Raw genomic sequence first — 15,411 nt, 5'->3', positions numbered from 1 at the left:
CAGCGCGGCTGCCACCTCCGTCCCGCTGCCACCTCCGTCCCACTGCCACCTCCATCCCGCTGCCACCTCCCTGCCCGCAGTCACCTCTCTGCCCACTGTCACCTCCGTGCCCGCTGTCACTTCCTTGCCCACTGCCACTTTCTGCCCGCTGTCACTCCCTGCCCGCTGTCACCTCCGTACCCGCTGTCACCTCCATCCCGCTGTCACCTCCGTGCCCACTGTCACCTGCCTGCCCGCTGTCACCTCCCTGCCCGCTATCACCTCTCTGCCCGCTGTCACCTCTCTGCCCTCTGTCACCTCCCTGCCCGCTGTCACCTCCTTGCCCACTATCACCTCTCTGCCCACTGTCACTCCCTGCCCGCTGTCACCTTTCTGCCCGCTGTCACTCCCTGCCCGCTGTCACTCCCTGCCCGCTGTCACTCCCTGCCCGCTGTCCACACCGCAGGGACACAGCCCCTCCAAGTCCCCTCCCCAGACAGCGCCCCGAGAGCCCGCTCCCCATCCCCGCCCACCACGGGACCGCTGATCCCTCAACAAACAATTTTGTTTCTGAAGTTCTACCAGGGAAGTGATGGCCCAGAGCGGCTCCCTGACACCGCAGTATCACGTCACCCCAAATATCCCCCAAGTATCTGTTTTTTCGTGTTGGATCTAAGGGATAAGGGGATAATAGCAGAGGAAAATGAGCACTGTGAGAGGATGAGTCGCCAGGTGTCCTCTCCCCGACTGCATTATGTGGTTTATATCGGGAGTGAAAGGATGTGTTTAGGCTTGTAAGGAAAATGTGTTCCTACGTTAGGCCTTTAGACCAGTGTTGTTCCTCTCCAGGGTAAACGAGGTAATAACAAACTCCCCGGGACATTCAAATTTCGCGAATTCTGTAGAGAAGCGTACTTAACACGAGTTCCAAACCTCTCCCCTAACTTTGATGTTCGATATTTACACTGACAGATGGTTATCAAACGAAGTGACACTCAAAAGCGAGTTCCACACCGGTCTGTAGCATTACTGAAAACCACATTTCCCAAAAACCTCCTTCTTTTTTTTTTTTTTTCTTTTTTTTTTTTTCTCTTTTTTTTTTTTCTCCTCACACGAGACCAAACTACCGATTCAACAGCCCGGCGCCAGGGAACACATTTCTCAAACTATCAGGGATCATCCCGATTAAACGGGGAATGTCACACCGAGTCAGGAAAACTCTGAATTCAGCGGGAGTATCCGAGAGCTACCGAGGAGCAGCTCGTTTGTAAAGTGCAAATGGACTGTGAAACTGCGAACTGCTCTAAGCGAGTTTGAATGTACTTCTGACAATCGGCAAATTACCACTTTTTCTGCAGTAAATCCAAACTAGCGCTAAACAGTGGGGGAGGGAAAGGCAGGGAGAGATGGAGAGGGATGTATGTTTACAAAAACTGATAGACGCAAGTATTTGTAACCTCTTACCTCTTCTTATCACACCTCCTTGCCCGTTGAGTACAAGTCCACACTGGGCCTCCACTGAGCTCTTAAGTAAGGAGGGGAAAACAAGGAAAGAAAGGAAAGAAAGAAATGAGACACAGGAAGCCCACAGAGAGATCGCACAGCTTTTGCTTTGTTACGTGACTCGCCCAGGAACAATAGTTAAGGTGAACTGGAAAAACACAGATACTCTCAGCGAACCCAAGTGAAATCCCCTCTCCATCCTGCCATCTGCCCCTACCCCACCAAACGCAGAATAATTTTCCTTTCATTGCCACTTAGATACGAATTCATCCCGAACTGGCAACTTGGAGCGGCAATTCCATGGCAGGATAGACAGACAAACAAATACTTTTGAGAGAAGCGTATTCCCACTCCACAGTGGCGCGCACAAAGCTAAAAATGTTCTTTACTGTTTCTGTACGTCTAGCCGTATATTTATATTCGGGCAGCCAGCTAAATTCACAGATATGTTTTGCGACACGCATACAGCGACTTAAAAGTGTGGCCAGAAGTAGACAAAGAGCACAAACACCAGATGACCTATTGGGCTTTGCCGGCTCCACAGAGTGGTGAGGGTGCAGTAACAATGCGTGTGTCCGCACATAGGTGGGGATGAATATGCATCTGTGTGCGCACACACACAGGCACCCATGTGTGAGCGAGGGGTGAAGAACCATCAAAAACCCTGCCTAGGGCTTCTGCTGCACGTCCGAAGAGATCTCACTTCTTTATTCTCCTGTTACGAGGCTGATTATTTGGGGATCTTCGCCCTCCTTAATAAATATTTTTATTGGAGTGATAAAAGACTTGAAAGGGTTGGGTTTTCTTTGGGTTTTTCCTTATGTTGGGGTTAAAAAAACACAACAAACCAAACCTAAATCTTTGCCCAGTGGAAATGTGTTAAAGACGCATTTTCCTCTACAAACAAACGAGGTATTGGACATGAAAGAGGCCTTTAAGGGTGTTAACCTATTCAACAGCCCGTGAAGAGTTAAGTAAATGCGGAGAGAGTCGGTGCATAATAAAAACCCCACTTTACAAAACAATCTTTACAGTCCTGGCTCTCTCCCCCACTTTCACCATATTGGCGCTGGCCCTGTAAGACCTTCCTTTTCAAGGCCCTTTTTTATTTTAAGTGTTCTGCCTTAAAGTGATTATGAAATCAATATGAAAAAAACTTGGCGACTGAGCATAAATTAAAGCGGTGATGGGAAAAGGTGTGACAGTTTTCTTTGTTGCCCATGGAAAATCTTTTTAGGGCACTGAAAGATGCCACTCCAGCTCCAAGACTGTTTGCATCTGTTAGGCTGACTTAAACCGCCCTCGAAACTATTGGACATTCACTTAAAATTCTGTGCAGGGAAAAGTATATTTACATTTGTTGCATTTGAAATGAGGCATATGCTGATGAACGTTTTAAAAAGAAAGACTAAGGAGAAAGGGGTAGACTGGTTAGACCACAATTTTGGTTTAAAAGTATTTCTGCGCTGTCCTGTTTCTGCTCGCCACCAAAACGCTTCCCTCTACACCCGCAGTGATATTCGCGAGAGCCCAACTTTGTTCTGAATCATCCAAGTCCTAGTGACAAATATTAATATTTTCAACTTCTCACCACTCAGGCTTTTTGATACCCCCGCACACTCCCTCTTGTGTTCGGAAAAAGAGGGAGGAGGAAAAAATAAAGCAGTGATTAAGTACAAAGACCTAAGTATTTTATTTGATAATAACTTGTGATCGAAAAATTAATATTTTCCAAATGAAAGCTGTTGATTTTCTTCTTCGTTAAATAAATAAAAAGAGACTGTGCCTCTAGCAGCTTAACCAACCTTTTTTTTTTTTTCTTTCCTTTTTAAAAGGGAAACATGTTGTTTGGTCGGATGACATTGCATAAATGACCAGTTGAATGGCACTAAGTCGAAAATTGGATAAACTATGGTGCTTTTTTGCCCGGGATTTAGGCATTGTCTGCTGTCTTGCAAACGTTCCTAATCCCCTCTTTTGAAAAATACAAGGCTTTGTGCCTGCCAAAGAAAAAAAATTTGTACAGATACAAAAAAATCAGCAGCAGACGTGGTTATAAAAAGAAGTAAATAGGTTTTAGTTGGGGTTGAGCAGTGAATGGCAGATTTTTTTTTTTTTTTGAGGGGGGTAACATAAGGAGATCCTTGTGAAAAATGTAAACAAAAAAATGGCCAGAGAGGACAAAATTATATCGTGAATTTTAGTGGCGAAAACTTAGATTTAAATATCTAGATTTTCCTCATCTGAGGTATTAAAGATAATATTATTTGTTGGTGGGCTTATTTTCCTCCTAGAAAAAAAAATGGGGGAAAAATTATTTTCCCCTGATATAGATAGATTGTTTGGATCATTTTTTCGTGCTTCGATTTCAAGGGAAGAAAATAAACCTTATTATTTCACAAATTTCGGGTTGATCCTTTTTCTTTCCCCGAGCCTTTGACTGCTCCATCTTTTTGGAAAGACCACCGCAGCCAGCTTTGTATGCCAGGGATGGAGGTGTGGGGGAAAAGTAAGTACAGTAAACACGGTCCTGATGGGGAAACCCTCGGCTCCTCTGCTCGTCGGGGGAAGGAAGGATTGCTTTGGATTTGGGGCACATTTCGGAACGGGGGTTAGATACAGGAAGGCGTTGTTTGCACTTTTGGAAACCAATTTCATTTAAGCAACCGGCTCAATTTAGCGGAGGTGAATTTTTAGCGCGTGGGAAAGGATTTCTGAGCGGATAAAGCTGAGCTTTTGATACACAGAAATCAAAATTTTTTAGATGGGTTCAGGTGCCGGTTAGGGTGGAGTGGATGAATGATTAGATGGATAGACAGACGAATTTAGCTTTATCTGCTTTATCTCTCACCCAGTTAGCACCTAGATCGGATATCGCGAGGCATTTTTATCATTCTGACTTTTTCTGCTCCCGTTTATTTCTTTCCTCCCTCATACCTCGGAAGGTTTGCCTTTGTAGGTTTGTCGGAAAACAGATTTATTTCTTGCCCTGCCTTTTTGATTTTTTCCTACACCATGCTTTCCTTAAATCATTTGCCTGCTCTGCCGCTGCAAAGTGCTCCGTGCGCCGAAAGAAAGGAAAAGTTTAAGAAAAGCGAGGAGATGGGTTTGTTGTGGTTTGGTTTGGCTCCTGTGTGACTGGGTCAGGGCTGGCGCACTCACACTCACCCCGAAATCTCCGGGGGACCCCCACGGTCTCAGCATCACAGAGACACAACCCACGCGGCAAAGGCAGGCGAGAGGTTGGTTTTGTTTAATTTGTTTGGCCAAAGAAGACCACTTGGGTTATTTTTTGGTTTTTTGGGTTTTTAAAATTTTTTTTTTCTTTCCCCCTCCACATTTTTTTTTCCTTGTCGCTACTAAAGTGGAGGGGACGGGCTGCGGATCGGGTTTGGGATGAATCTTCCCTCCTTTGTATGAGCTATTCCGAGCAGAGGAAAACGGGGGTGGGGGTGGGGGCGGTGGGGGGGTCCAGGACAGGGGGAGGGGAAGGTGCCTCGAAAGGAGATCGCATTCTATTTACCTGCAAATCGTCTGCTCCCGAGGCTGCAAGCCCGAGGCTTGGTCCTGGCAGGAGTCTTTGATCTGGATGCATCCCATATTGGGATCCATGGCTCATAAGAGACAGGTCGTGGCGGCGGTAAGCATCTAAGCACCCCAGCTCTCTCCTCTGCTCGTCCAAGCAGGAGGACTTGAGTGCCCGCGCATTGTGCAGGTTGATAAAATCAGTGGGTTCTCCATGGTGGATCTGCTGGTAATACTGCTGGGAGTGGTGGAGAGAGTTCAAGGAGTAAGCGTCGGGGTTGACTGCCGGGTGGCTGTGTTGGAACTCGTAGTGGAAGGACTGGTGGTGCAGTGGGGTGTACTGGTGGTTAGTGGAGAAGTACGGGGAGGCGAACTCGGTGCCCGTGGTAGAGTAAGTGAGAGGAGATGAGGAGGAATAGGCGACGGTCGAGTTGGCCACAGACTCCAGGCATCCAAGCTGCATCAAACGGTAACTGTTTGATCCGTCATGACGTATCTGAAAGGAAGAAGTGAAAAGAAGACCCCAAAACTGGAGGTTTGTCATTGAAAACCCCGGGTACGGTTCTTCCAAGCACGCTGTCCTGCATAGCTTCTCCCCCTGCAGAAGCGTCTAAGCCTGCGAGCAGCAACCCCAGCAACAAAAGATCCTTTCCTACCTTGGGCTGGTGCCATAAAGGTCTGTTCAAAAAATCATAAACAGCCCAGCCTGCCCTTAATACTGTCAAGCGAAAGGAATCCACGCACTGAAATAAAAACTATCTATCTATCTATCTATCTATCTATCTATCTATCTATCTATCTATCTATCTATTCATCCATCTATCCATCCATCTATCCATCCACCTCCTGATCACAGCTGTAATATCTGGGGCTGACACAAAAAAAAAGTCATCAAACAGAGGAAACTACCGAGAATACACACAAGTCCCGTCCCTATGTTACAGCGTTACACATTGAGAAAGCTTTGCCGCCTGCTTGCCTTCCTTCCTTTCTTCCTTCCTTCCTTCCCTTCTTTTTTTTTTTTTTTTTTTGAACCCCTATTTTTCTTTCTTTTTAAAATAACGAATCAGATCCAAAATTCCCCCCCTCTTTTCCCTGCGTTTCGAAAGAAAGGAGAGTCCTGCTTTTTAGCGAGAACTCCCCATTCCTGGCGAGCTGGTGGTGATTTCTCTCCACTTCATTATATTATTAGGGGTATTATTCTGATTTTCGTTCTGGCAACGGTTTTAACGTGGTAATGAGTTGCCCTTGCTGGCGACAGATGTCATAACGAATTTTCTCTCTATACTTCTTTAAGTTATCTCTGAAGCCGGATTATAATTAAACGTAACGGTCCAATATGGATTTTAAAAAAATGGAAACAACCACACAGGCACATACACACACAGATGCACACACACATCCACACACACGCGCGCACACACACACACACACTCACACACACAAAATACCTCTGCATCGTGGACGAGACCTGGAAAGGTAGTTGACATTTTTTGGTTCTCCGAAAAAAAAAAAAAAAAAAAAAAAAAAAAGGAGAGCGAAGAGGAAAAAACCCCCAACTCTGGATAAAACTCCCCTCTCCAAATTAAAAAAAAAAAAAAAAAAAAAAAAAAGGAAAAAAATTGAAAAATCCAAAGTTCATGTATTTCCCCAATTTTTTTTAGAAAAAATCTCTACAGACAGAGAGAATTTGCAATGTATCTGCATAGATCAGATCTCTCGCTTTTCCATGCACCTCCTTAAAAACCTGTAGGAACAAAATTTTCCCTCTGCACAAAAGCTGCTCCCTGGATCAGATTTTGTACTTGCTGGGTATTTCTTTGGCTGATGTCGTAGGTCCCTTGGTAATATAGAAGTTTTGAAAATTAAGCATCAGCACTGAGAACTGGGAGGACAATAGATAGAGGAGCTTCATCCCAGGAGACAAGGAATAAATATTGTATCTTCGCCTAATAAGGAACTGTAGGTTCTTTCAACATTTTTATACATTTTTTCCTCCACTCTTTAGAATGCTTTTTCTTACCCAGGCTAATATGGGAACTAATCTGATCGAAGGGGGTATCTTGTGTACATTTTATTGGGAAGACATAAAGCTAATATATAAAAATATATATTATTAAACCATCCTTTTCAATAGGTAAGTGCTCCTTCCTGTTGATTATACTGCTTTTAAATACTGACCAGAATCTAAGATTGCACATTTGTATGTGTGTCTGTTTAAGTGTATTTTTTTTTTCCTACATAAAAACTATGTGGTTTGTTTTGGTTTGGGTTTGTTTTTTTTTTTTTTTTTACCCTTTCATTTACATCGAATTTAAGTCCACCCCACACTCCAACCTGCTTTTAAAGCTGCCTAATATGTTATCTTACAGGCTTCTTTAAATAGCATTTTCAAACATAAAACTAGGGTGAGACCACAAAGTATCACTGCAGTGACATACGATATTATGGAATTATACATAAAATACATATAGATCTACGGAATTACATCTGTAACAGGCGAAAGAAAAACAGGGAACTGGACGTAAGAGCTAAAGACCACTGCTAGCTGCCTCGACATTTCCAAGTGCCGATATATTTTGGAGATGGGAACGCACGGAGCCTGCGTAGCCCTGGCTTGCAAAGCTGAAGGGGTACGTGATTTATTTATTTAGTGCCACCGGTCCGAGAGGAGCTGCCACTCGGGGGATGAGCCCTGCCTGCCTGCTCGGCTCCCCCCTGTCCCTCTGCCCGCAGGTAGCGGCTCCCCAGCCCCGCAGCGATGCGGGCTCCGCCCGGGGGATCCGCCCGCTGCCGGCACAGCTCGGGGCGCCGGGGGGGCAACCACGCACCCTCCGCCAGCATGCCAGCCCAAATGGCACTGCCCGGCGGGGAGGCTCTGCTGATGGCCAGCTTCCACCCGAGATAAGCCCGGAGATAGGAGAGGGTGTAACTTGCTTTTAATTGCCATTTAATTTGGGTCGCGTTTAAGCGTTTAAGCTGCGAAGGTGTCTTAATAATAAGCCGGAGGCAAAGAGGCATGTGGCTCCCTGCCTTGCTCTTTCCTCTTTATTTATTTATTTATTTATTTTTTTTAAGGTCCAGGTTTTGGGAGGGTTTATTGGTATCTGTTCATGCAGGCTAACAGGAGCTGTCACTCAGCCCTCCTTTCTTCCTACAAATGGACAAAGGCACACGACTGGAATGGAAATGCATTGTCTGAGATGGGAAAGTGCGGGTATCCCGGCGGGCGGGGGGGAGAGGGAACACATCACACCTCTCCAGAGCGTGCTGGGGAGATGGGCTCCACCCGAGCCCCCCGCCCCGCCCGGCCCTGGGGAAGGAGGGAAGGAGGGAAGGAAGGAAGGAAGGAAGGAAGGAAGGAAGGAAGGAAGGAAGGAAGGAAGGAAGGAAGGAAGGAAGGAAGGAAGGAAGGAAGGAAGGAAGGAAGGAAGGAAGGAAGGAAGGAAGGAAGGAAGGAAGGAAGGAAGGAAGGAAGGAAGGAAGGAATTGCGTCTTTCTCCTCATTTGGATTTCCTACAATTCTAGTGCTACTAATGGAACACAAATATTTCTCCCCAATAAATAATTTTTTAAAAATGTAGGATTTTCTCCAAGTTCAGATTTTGTATGATCTTCTCAAGATTTTGATACTTGAAAGAATTGAAAAAAGCCTCAGGTCAAAACCCATCCTAATGATGTGAACAAACTTTGCCCTTTCCAACACCCCTTTGGAGGGTGGTGAGCGCAATGGAATCAGCCACACCAACCTCCAGCAGGGCTTAGACCTGACCAAAAAAAGTTAACACACCATGAAGACACATTCCCGATGGAGGGAGAGGCAGGAGAGGCATTCCTTCCCTTGGAGAAGGAAGACAAACACCCTCCCAAAGATTCATGGCAGAGCACTCCGCCGCTCTGTTGACTTTGGTTATTCGCACCGTGCCACTTTAGTCCTGTCTATATTTTTGGGTTTTTTTTTTTTGAGAAAGGAGGAGAAAAGGTTTTCCTCGACCTGTCCAAGCACTCCCGGCTCGGTGCATGAGCGGGGCGAGGGGACAGGAGCGGGGACAGAGCAGGGCCAGGCGCGCAGGGCAGCGCGGAGCGCACCGAGCCCCCGCCGCGCCCGAGGCGCTCCCAACCAGCCAACCCACAAAACACTTGTCCCTCCACGAACTCATTAATCTTATTTTCAGGGAGCCGCGGGTGTGACAGGGTGGTTTGGGGACAGATTCCTTTCCTTTGGATGCCATGGGTGCCGCGGTGCGGGGGTCACCCCGCTCCGGGTGCCGCGGGGGAGGACGCGCTGGCTGCAAGCGCTGGTTCCTCTCCAGCTCGCTGCCCGTGCTGCCAGGAGATCCCCCCGCGGCAGAGGATGAGTTTTGCCAGAGATGTGCCCCCGTGCCGACCCCTTCCCCCTCCATGCTCCCTTCCCACGCACACGCAGCCCAGACGAGCGCACCGCCACGCCACCAGCCAGCCCGCAGCCCAACTTCGTTTCAAACAACAACAAAGCCACCAAAATGGTTTTGTTTGGAGGAAAGTTTATAAGAAACCCGGCTTGCCAGATGCACGGTTACTGGTCAGTTCCATCTGTTAGCTTCGTTTACAGACCCTAAAAAAAAAATCATATAGACCGTTTGCGCTTTTAGCTCCCCCCAATCCAATTAATAACGCGAGTCAAACTGCAAAGCACTTATTAATTGCTCCCAAAGAAAAATCTTTCAGGAAAGTTAATTGGGAGCTCTCTGGTTTTCCAACCAGCTCTGTGAGCAGAGCAGACAGACTTTGCCTTGAGTTTCATTGTGGCTGAGCACTTGTTTATCCCCTGCCTCAAGTTTACCTTTGCTCCTTTGCTCCTGAGCTACAGATTTTTTTTTTTTTTTTTTTTTCTGGAAAAAAATCGGATTGGGTGGGAAGGGTGAGGATTTTGGGGAAAAAACCCCACCAAACCCACAAGAAATTTAAAAGTTCCTCTCTGGGACCATCCCACTTCCCCATATTCACTGAAGTGTGCAAAGTGTCTGGTGCTGCTGCAGGGACACAGCCTGGGCTCGACGTCTGGCTGCTCCGAGACTCACAGAGCTCTCTCACCTCCTGTTTGTCTTACAAACGTTTCCCAGCATTTAGAAGCCTGAAATCATGATTTTCCCTTTAATTCTTCCATCCAGGCTTAGCTCCTGCATTTTGTTTGTCTTCAATAACAATAAACTTTATTCTTAATTAAGAGCCTTCTCTTCCACTGAGAGTCACCAAGACTTGGTCTTTGCTGGACCCAAACTTCTGATGACTGTTGCTGGAGTTTCTTGTGTCTGAATGAGACCAGAGAGTAGCCCAAGCCATCACAGGCAGCTGGAGTCAGCAGTGCTAGGGTGTTCATCAACCTGAAAGGCTTTTTTGCTCTCCACCCACTTTGTTCCCTGCAGTTTCTAAAATTTGAGGGGTTGGAGCTTTGGGGATACTCAGCTGACCCAAAAGAAAAGCAGCCCTGGGGTCATTTTTGTTCATGTCTGGGTCCTGATCATTTTTTCAGAACCTGGATTATGTCAGTTGATCAGAGCATGGTGCTGATAACAGCACCGAGGCTGTGAGTTTGATCCCTGTATGGGCCATTCTTTGTCTTGTCTTTTTTCCCCTCCACTGAACTCCTTCCTCTTGTCTGGCAGAGGGGCTGTGCCTGATCATGGTCCTCATCCCATCTCCCTTCTCTGAACTTCACAGAAAGGGAAAACCCTGGGAGAGTCCAGACTTCTGCAGGTGGGAAGGAGGGAGCTGGTAACCCCCTCCACATTCACCCACAGATTACCCACCTGCATTTCCAAACAAACCTGTCTGTGTGAGAGTGATGTGTTGTTTCCCCAATTTCCCTTTAATAATCATTATTTTGAGCACCCAAATGACATTATGTTGCTTTTCCTCTGCCAAAGAGAATGATTTCACATTGGAGTTCACAGAGTGCTGCTATGGGCAATGGAAATGGGGAGTTCTGAAGTGGTTTTCTTCAAACCTCCAGACAAGAGAAGTCCTGCAAAAGATTTTTTCTGTGCTCTCTGGACACAGCTTCCAAAACCAGCAACATGTTTCCCCCTCCTCCAAATTTCTACTCTGCATCACCACAACAGCAGAAAGGCAACATTTTGGGACAGAAAATGCATTTGCAAGCAATCAAAATGCTGTGAATATATTAGTCAAAAAATTAAAGAGTATATCTGGTGTCATTTCTTTGATGGCAGCAAGGCTTCCTGATTGTTGAGGCTTTCATGGAGATTTGAGGGCAGTGTATTTCAAGCCAGGTACCTGCTGTCACTGAGAGCAAATGCAAAGGGAGAGGTGGGGTGGCTTCAAAGGTGTCAGTATTGATCAATACTGCCTGTCTGTAAAAACCATTGCTCATTTGCAGTGAAAGTCATTTGCACCATTCCATGCAAGGATCAGGAGGGCAGAATTTGTGGCCACTGCATTGCAACCTGACTTTCTGTGTATTTGGCAAGGATGGTCCATTGGCTGCCTGTCAGTGAGGGACCCTTCCATTCATTTTACTGGTTCACCTCCCCCACCCTCATCTTCCTTAGTCTGTTCTTCCCTGTTCTCTGCTGTCTATTGCCACCCAAACAGAGCTGGGAGCCCCACAGCTCCTATTACTTGTGATAAGAGCCCTTGTGATGTAACTTCTCCAGTTCTTCAAGCCCCCTCCCCCAGAACCACAAGTTCACTTCTTTCACAGAGCTGCTCCTCATGCTGATCCTCTGCACCCATCTGATCTTGTAGCCATCGAATTTTCCCCTCTCTGAGTGTTTTTCCACCGCTCCCTGAGCTGCAGAGTCCCCCATCCCATCCGCCTCTGCTCTCCAGCCAGACCCCAAGAAAGCAGCTTCTCTTGGCTTGTGGAGATCCTCCTGGGGACTCTGCCCAGGGCCCCTTCTTACTTGGCTCCTAGGGCTGTCCCTGCTCCTTGGAGGCCTCTCCACCTGGTCCTTCTTCCCAACAGCCTCTGGTGTATCCTGGTCTTGCACACACTCCTGCTTTAAGGCATTTATTTCGTCACCACTGTTTTGTTACCAAGCTGTCTACCCACCTTCCCTCCCTCCTTTAGGCACCTGCAACAAGAAAAACAGGCTGCCTCCCCTCTTCCCCCTTTTGGGATTTCCCCCCTTTCAATCTTCACACAACACCGGTTTTGCCAGTGCCTTTTACTGCCACGTTCCTAATTCCTTTCAGCATCTCTCCTGCATCCCTTAGGGGGGTAACATGCCGACTGTCTGTGGCAGCTGTCCTCGCTCCAGCTCCGCAAATACCGAGACAAAGAAAAACCTCCCTTCCTCCTTCCAGCTTTCTCTTGAAAGAAAACACTACTTCTTCTGTCAAGTGCTCTTGCCATCCCTTAGAAGCCATTTTTATTTTCCAGTGACCTCTTCTGTACTTGAAGAATGTCCTGTTACTTTATTTATCTTGCTCTCTTGTGCATTTCTCTCATCCCACAGCCTGGCTGCTCTCCCATCTCTTAGACTTGCTCTCCTTCCTCAGGTAATCCTCTCAGACCTCTTTTTACCTGATCCATCTCACTCCTGTAGGTTACCTTTTAACCCTTAAATCCTCTTCTGGTTCTGTGGCTATCTGAAGGTATTTACAGCTGCAAGAAACAGAATCACAATGATTTTGGAGAATCCTCTAACAATCTCTTTTTGGTTTTTCCTGGCTGTCTCATTTCTCATATTCTGTGTGGTTTGCTGTTCTGAAAAGGGAGGTTTGGTTATAATTACAAACCTAGCTAGGCTCTAATTCCTGTTCTATTTGAGAGCCTTGCCTTCTTGCACATCAGTAGCTCACCAGCCAATCCCCCTTTGCTTCTAAGCCACTGAGGCTTTTATATATTGGCAAAGGAAAAATTCACAGATATCCTACCAACATTTTGTGCCTCAAGTTTATATCAAGGAAGAAGCCAGAAATCGTCCCTTAAAGATTACTTCTTTATGATAATTTTGTTTTTATCCCGAATTATGATCATTTATTTTGTTGCTCTGACCATTCTTTCTGACTGATTCACTGAGAATTTGTCCAGCATTACTGTTGTTGTAAGTTATTTCCACTATTAATACCAAACTGGGAAACTGTCAGAAGGAGGCACAGACATAATAATCCCTGTTCATGGAATGGGATGAGGTTAGAAATTTAACTGTAGAGCAAAATGAAGCCTGATTCTGGGAAAACACATGATGGTGAAAAGCCCCAAAATGTGACTTAAAAAATAACAGGAGTCCTCATTCAAATTCTTACTTCACTTCTTCAAGAACTGGAATAAGTTGCCCAGAGAAGCTGTGGCTGCCCCTGGATCCCTGGAAGTGTCCAAGCCCAGGTTGAATGGAGCTTGGAGCAACCTGGGATAGTGGGAGGTGTCCCTACCATGGTGGGAGTTGGAACAAAATGATCTTAAAGGTCCCTTCTCACCCAAACAATTTTATAATATTGTGATGTAGACACTTGTACCCTGGCTTCTGAACATAATAATTAATGTAAAACCTTGTGGGTTTCAGCAGGGACATTCCTCAGGACAAGAATGGAATAGAGGAAAAATGCAAACTTAGGAAAACCATTCTCCACAATTTTCACTTGGCTCTTCAAACTGGAGTCCCTATTTTGCTGAAAAACAGCCTGATTTCAACAAGATTTGTAAGACACTTTCATTGCCTTTTTGAAAATCTAACTACTGAAGAGAAGATCTGAAGCCCATTTCCATAGAAAGCAGAACAGGAAACTCTGTGGGATATTCCTGCTCTTTGATATAGCATAATATCCATACTCAACCAAGGCAAGAGGAAAGATCCCTGTGTGGTGGGGATTTTGCATTAAACCATTACAATTCAGTGAAAAATCTCATCACAGCCTTAGATTTTGCTGCTCAGGAGAAAGCACTGGTGATGGAACTGGAAATCCTGCAGCTACCTGGTGAATCCCATTGAAAGCTCTATTTTTTTTCCTCTTGCCAGTTTTAGCCCACAAAGCAAGTCTAAACCAAACCCTGTACATGAAGCCAGCTAAAGTAGGATTTTAGAAACTCTCCTGATCATGAACTGGCTAAGAAGACATTATCCATGTTATTTTCTGGATTCCTTTCAATGCATGAGGCAAAAATCTTATCATTAAACTTCTCTCTGGTAGTGGAGAATGAAAACATCTGTAGACTGTGATGTATTAAAGATGTACCGTATATTAGAATCATCCATAATTAATGCAGACATTCCAATAAATAATACAGTGTCAGGTTCTTTGGATTATTGAGTGTGCTCCACTGTGCTCACACACTTATGCTGTGGCAGTAATAGTGAGCAAGTTTCTTTATCTAATTAAACATTGTGCCCTACTATGTGTTTAAATAACATTGAAGTTGTGTCACAAACTTGAAAGAGGAAATTCAAAGGTGAGGCTGACATCTTTGCCCTCAGCCCATGACTCTTGTATTGATGGCTTCTCCAATTTTTCCCCACCTGTGTGTCATCATGGATATATATTTTCATGGATTTTTTACCACTTACACTGAGTTTGTAGCCTTAGCACTTTAAAATTAGGTGTAATACCATTAATATTTTAAAGAGATTCTTTTCTCAAGAGCCTGAGATTGCTCTGAATAGCTCAAATAAATCTGTATTTGGCTTAAGTAATATATAATTTTCACTGAACACATATATTTGTTAACATATTTGAAAATGGGACTTGTATTGACCCAAGAATCCTGGGAAGGTAGGAGAAACCACTATATATTTTTTATTGGTTCAGTATTCAGGCATTTGCTATTAAAATGCATAAGATGTATCCCCAAAACTGAAGCCAGCTACTTCAGAGACATAAGATTCCACCAAGGGAATAGGTATTTATGCTTTAAAAACATATTTTAATTTCCCAATTGATCATAATAGCTCATGCATAAAAGCAAGAGATTTTGGGATTTCTATTACTTTAAAACCAACTATTAAAATTCATTTTGAAGTAGGATTTTTAATTTTTTTCCCCTAATTTCTTTCTAGAAATAAGATCTTTTCTGCAGGATCTGGTTTTGGAATGAGGTCCCTGGCAGAGGAGACATCATTCACAACCTGACAATAGCTACCAGAGGCTTGATAATGAATGAGCTGGTGGAGCTCACTGTGAGCTCCATTCTGCATCCCAGACTCATGCCAGTAATCCTGTCTAAGCCAGTTGTCTCTTTGACCTCTGTGGGCCTGAGCACACTGGTGAAGGTGCAGGGGTCAGGCAGTAAAAGACTAGTACTGCCTTGAATGAGGGACCTGCTCCAAAGATCACCTTAATGGAATTCTTTCCCTGGAATTCAAAGAGCTGTGGAAAATGCCCTAAACAAGTATTTAGATTTGTATTGTGCCTAAAATATAAGAATAAAAGGGAAAATAAGAACGTAATAATGTCTGTCTGGAA

At 45.2% G+C, this 15,411-nt stretch overlaps 1 protein-coding gene across 1 annotated transcript in view; it reads right to left on the bottom strand.

Annotated features, from left to right (window-relative positions):
• The window catches only part of TFAP2D (transcription factor AP-2 delta), a 52,010-nt gene extending 45,496 nt beyond the window's left edge, over positions 1-6,514 (bottom strand). The window contains 3 exon segments of the mRNA XM_033056366.1: positions 1,444-1,504; positions 5,006-5,503; positions 6,459-6,514. Coding sequence (XP_032912257.1) covers positions 1,444-1,504; positions 5,006-5,503; positions 6,459-6,497 — 598 coding nt within the window. The 5' untranslated portion in view covers positions 6,498-6,514.
• Positions 6,515-15,411: the final 8,897 nt, after the last annotated feature.

This window comes from Catharus ustulatus, chromosome 3 (assembly GCF_009819885.2).
Source record: "Catharus ustulatus isolate bCatUst1 chromosome 3, bCatUst1.pri.v2, whole genome shotgun sequence".
Taxonomy (NCBI): domain Eukaryota; kingdom Metazoa; phylum Chordata; class Aves; order Passeriformes; family Turdidae; genus Catharus; species Catharus ustulatus.
Note: the sequence above shows the minus strand (reverse complement) of the source record. Positions and strands in the feature narration are given on the sequence as shown.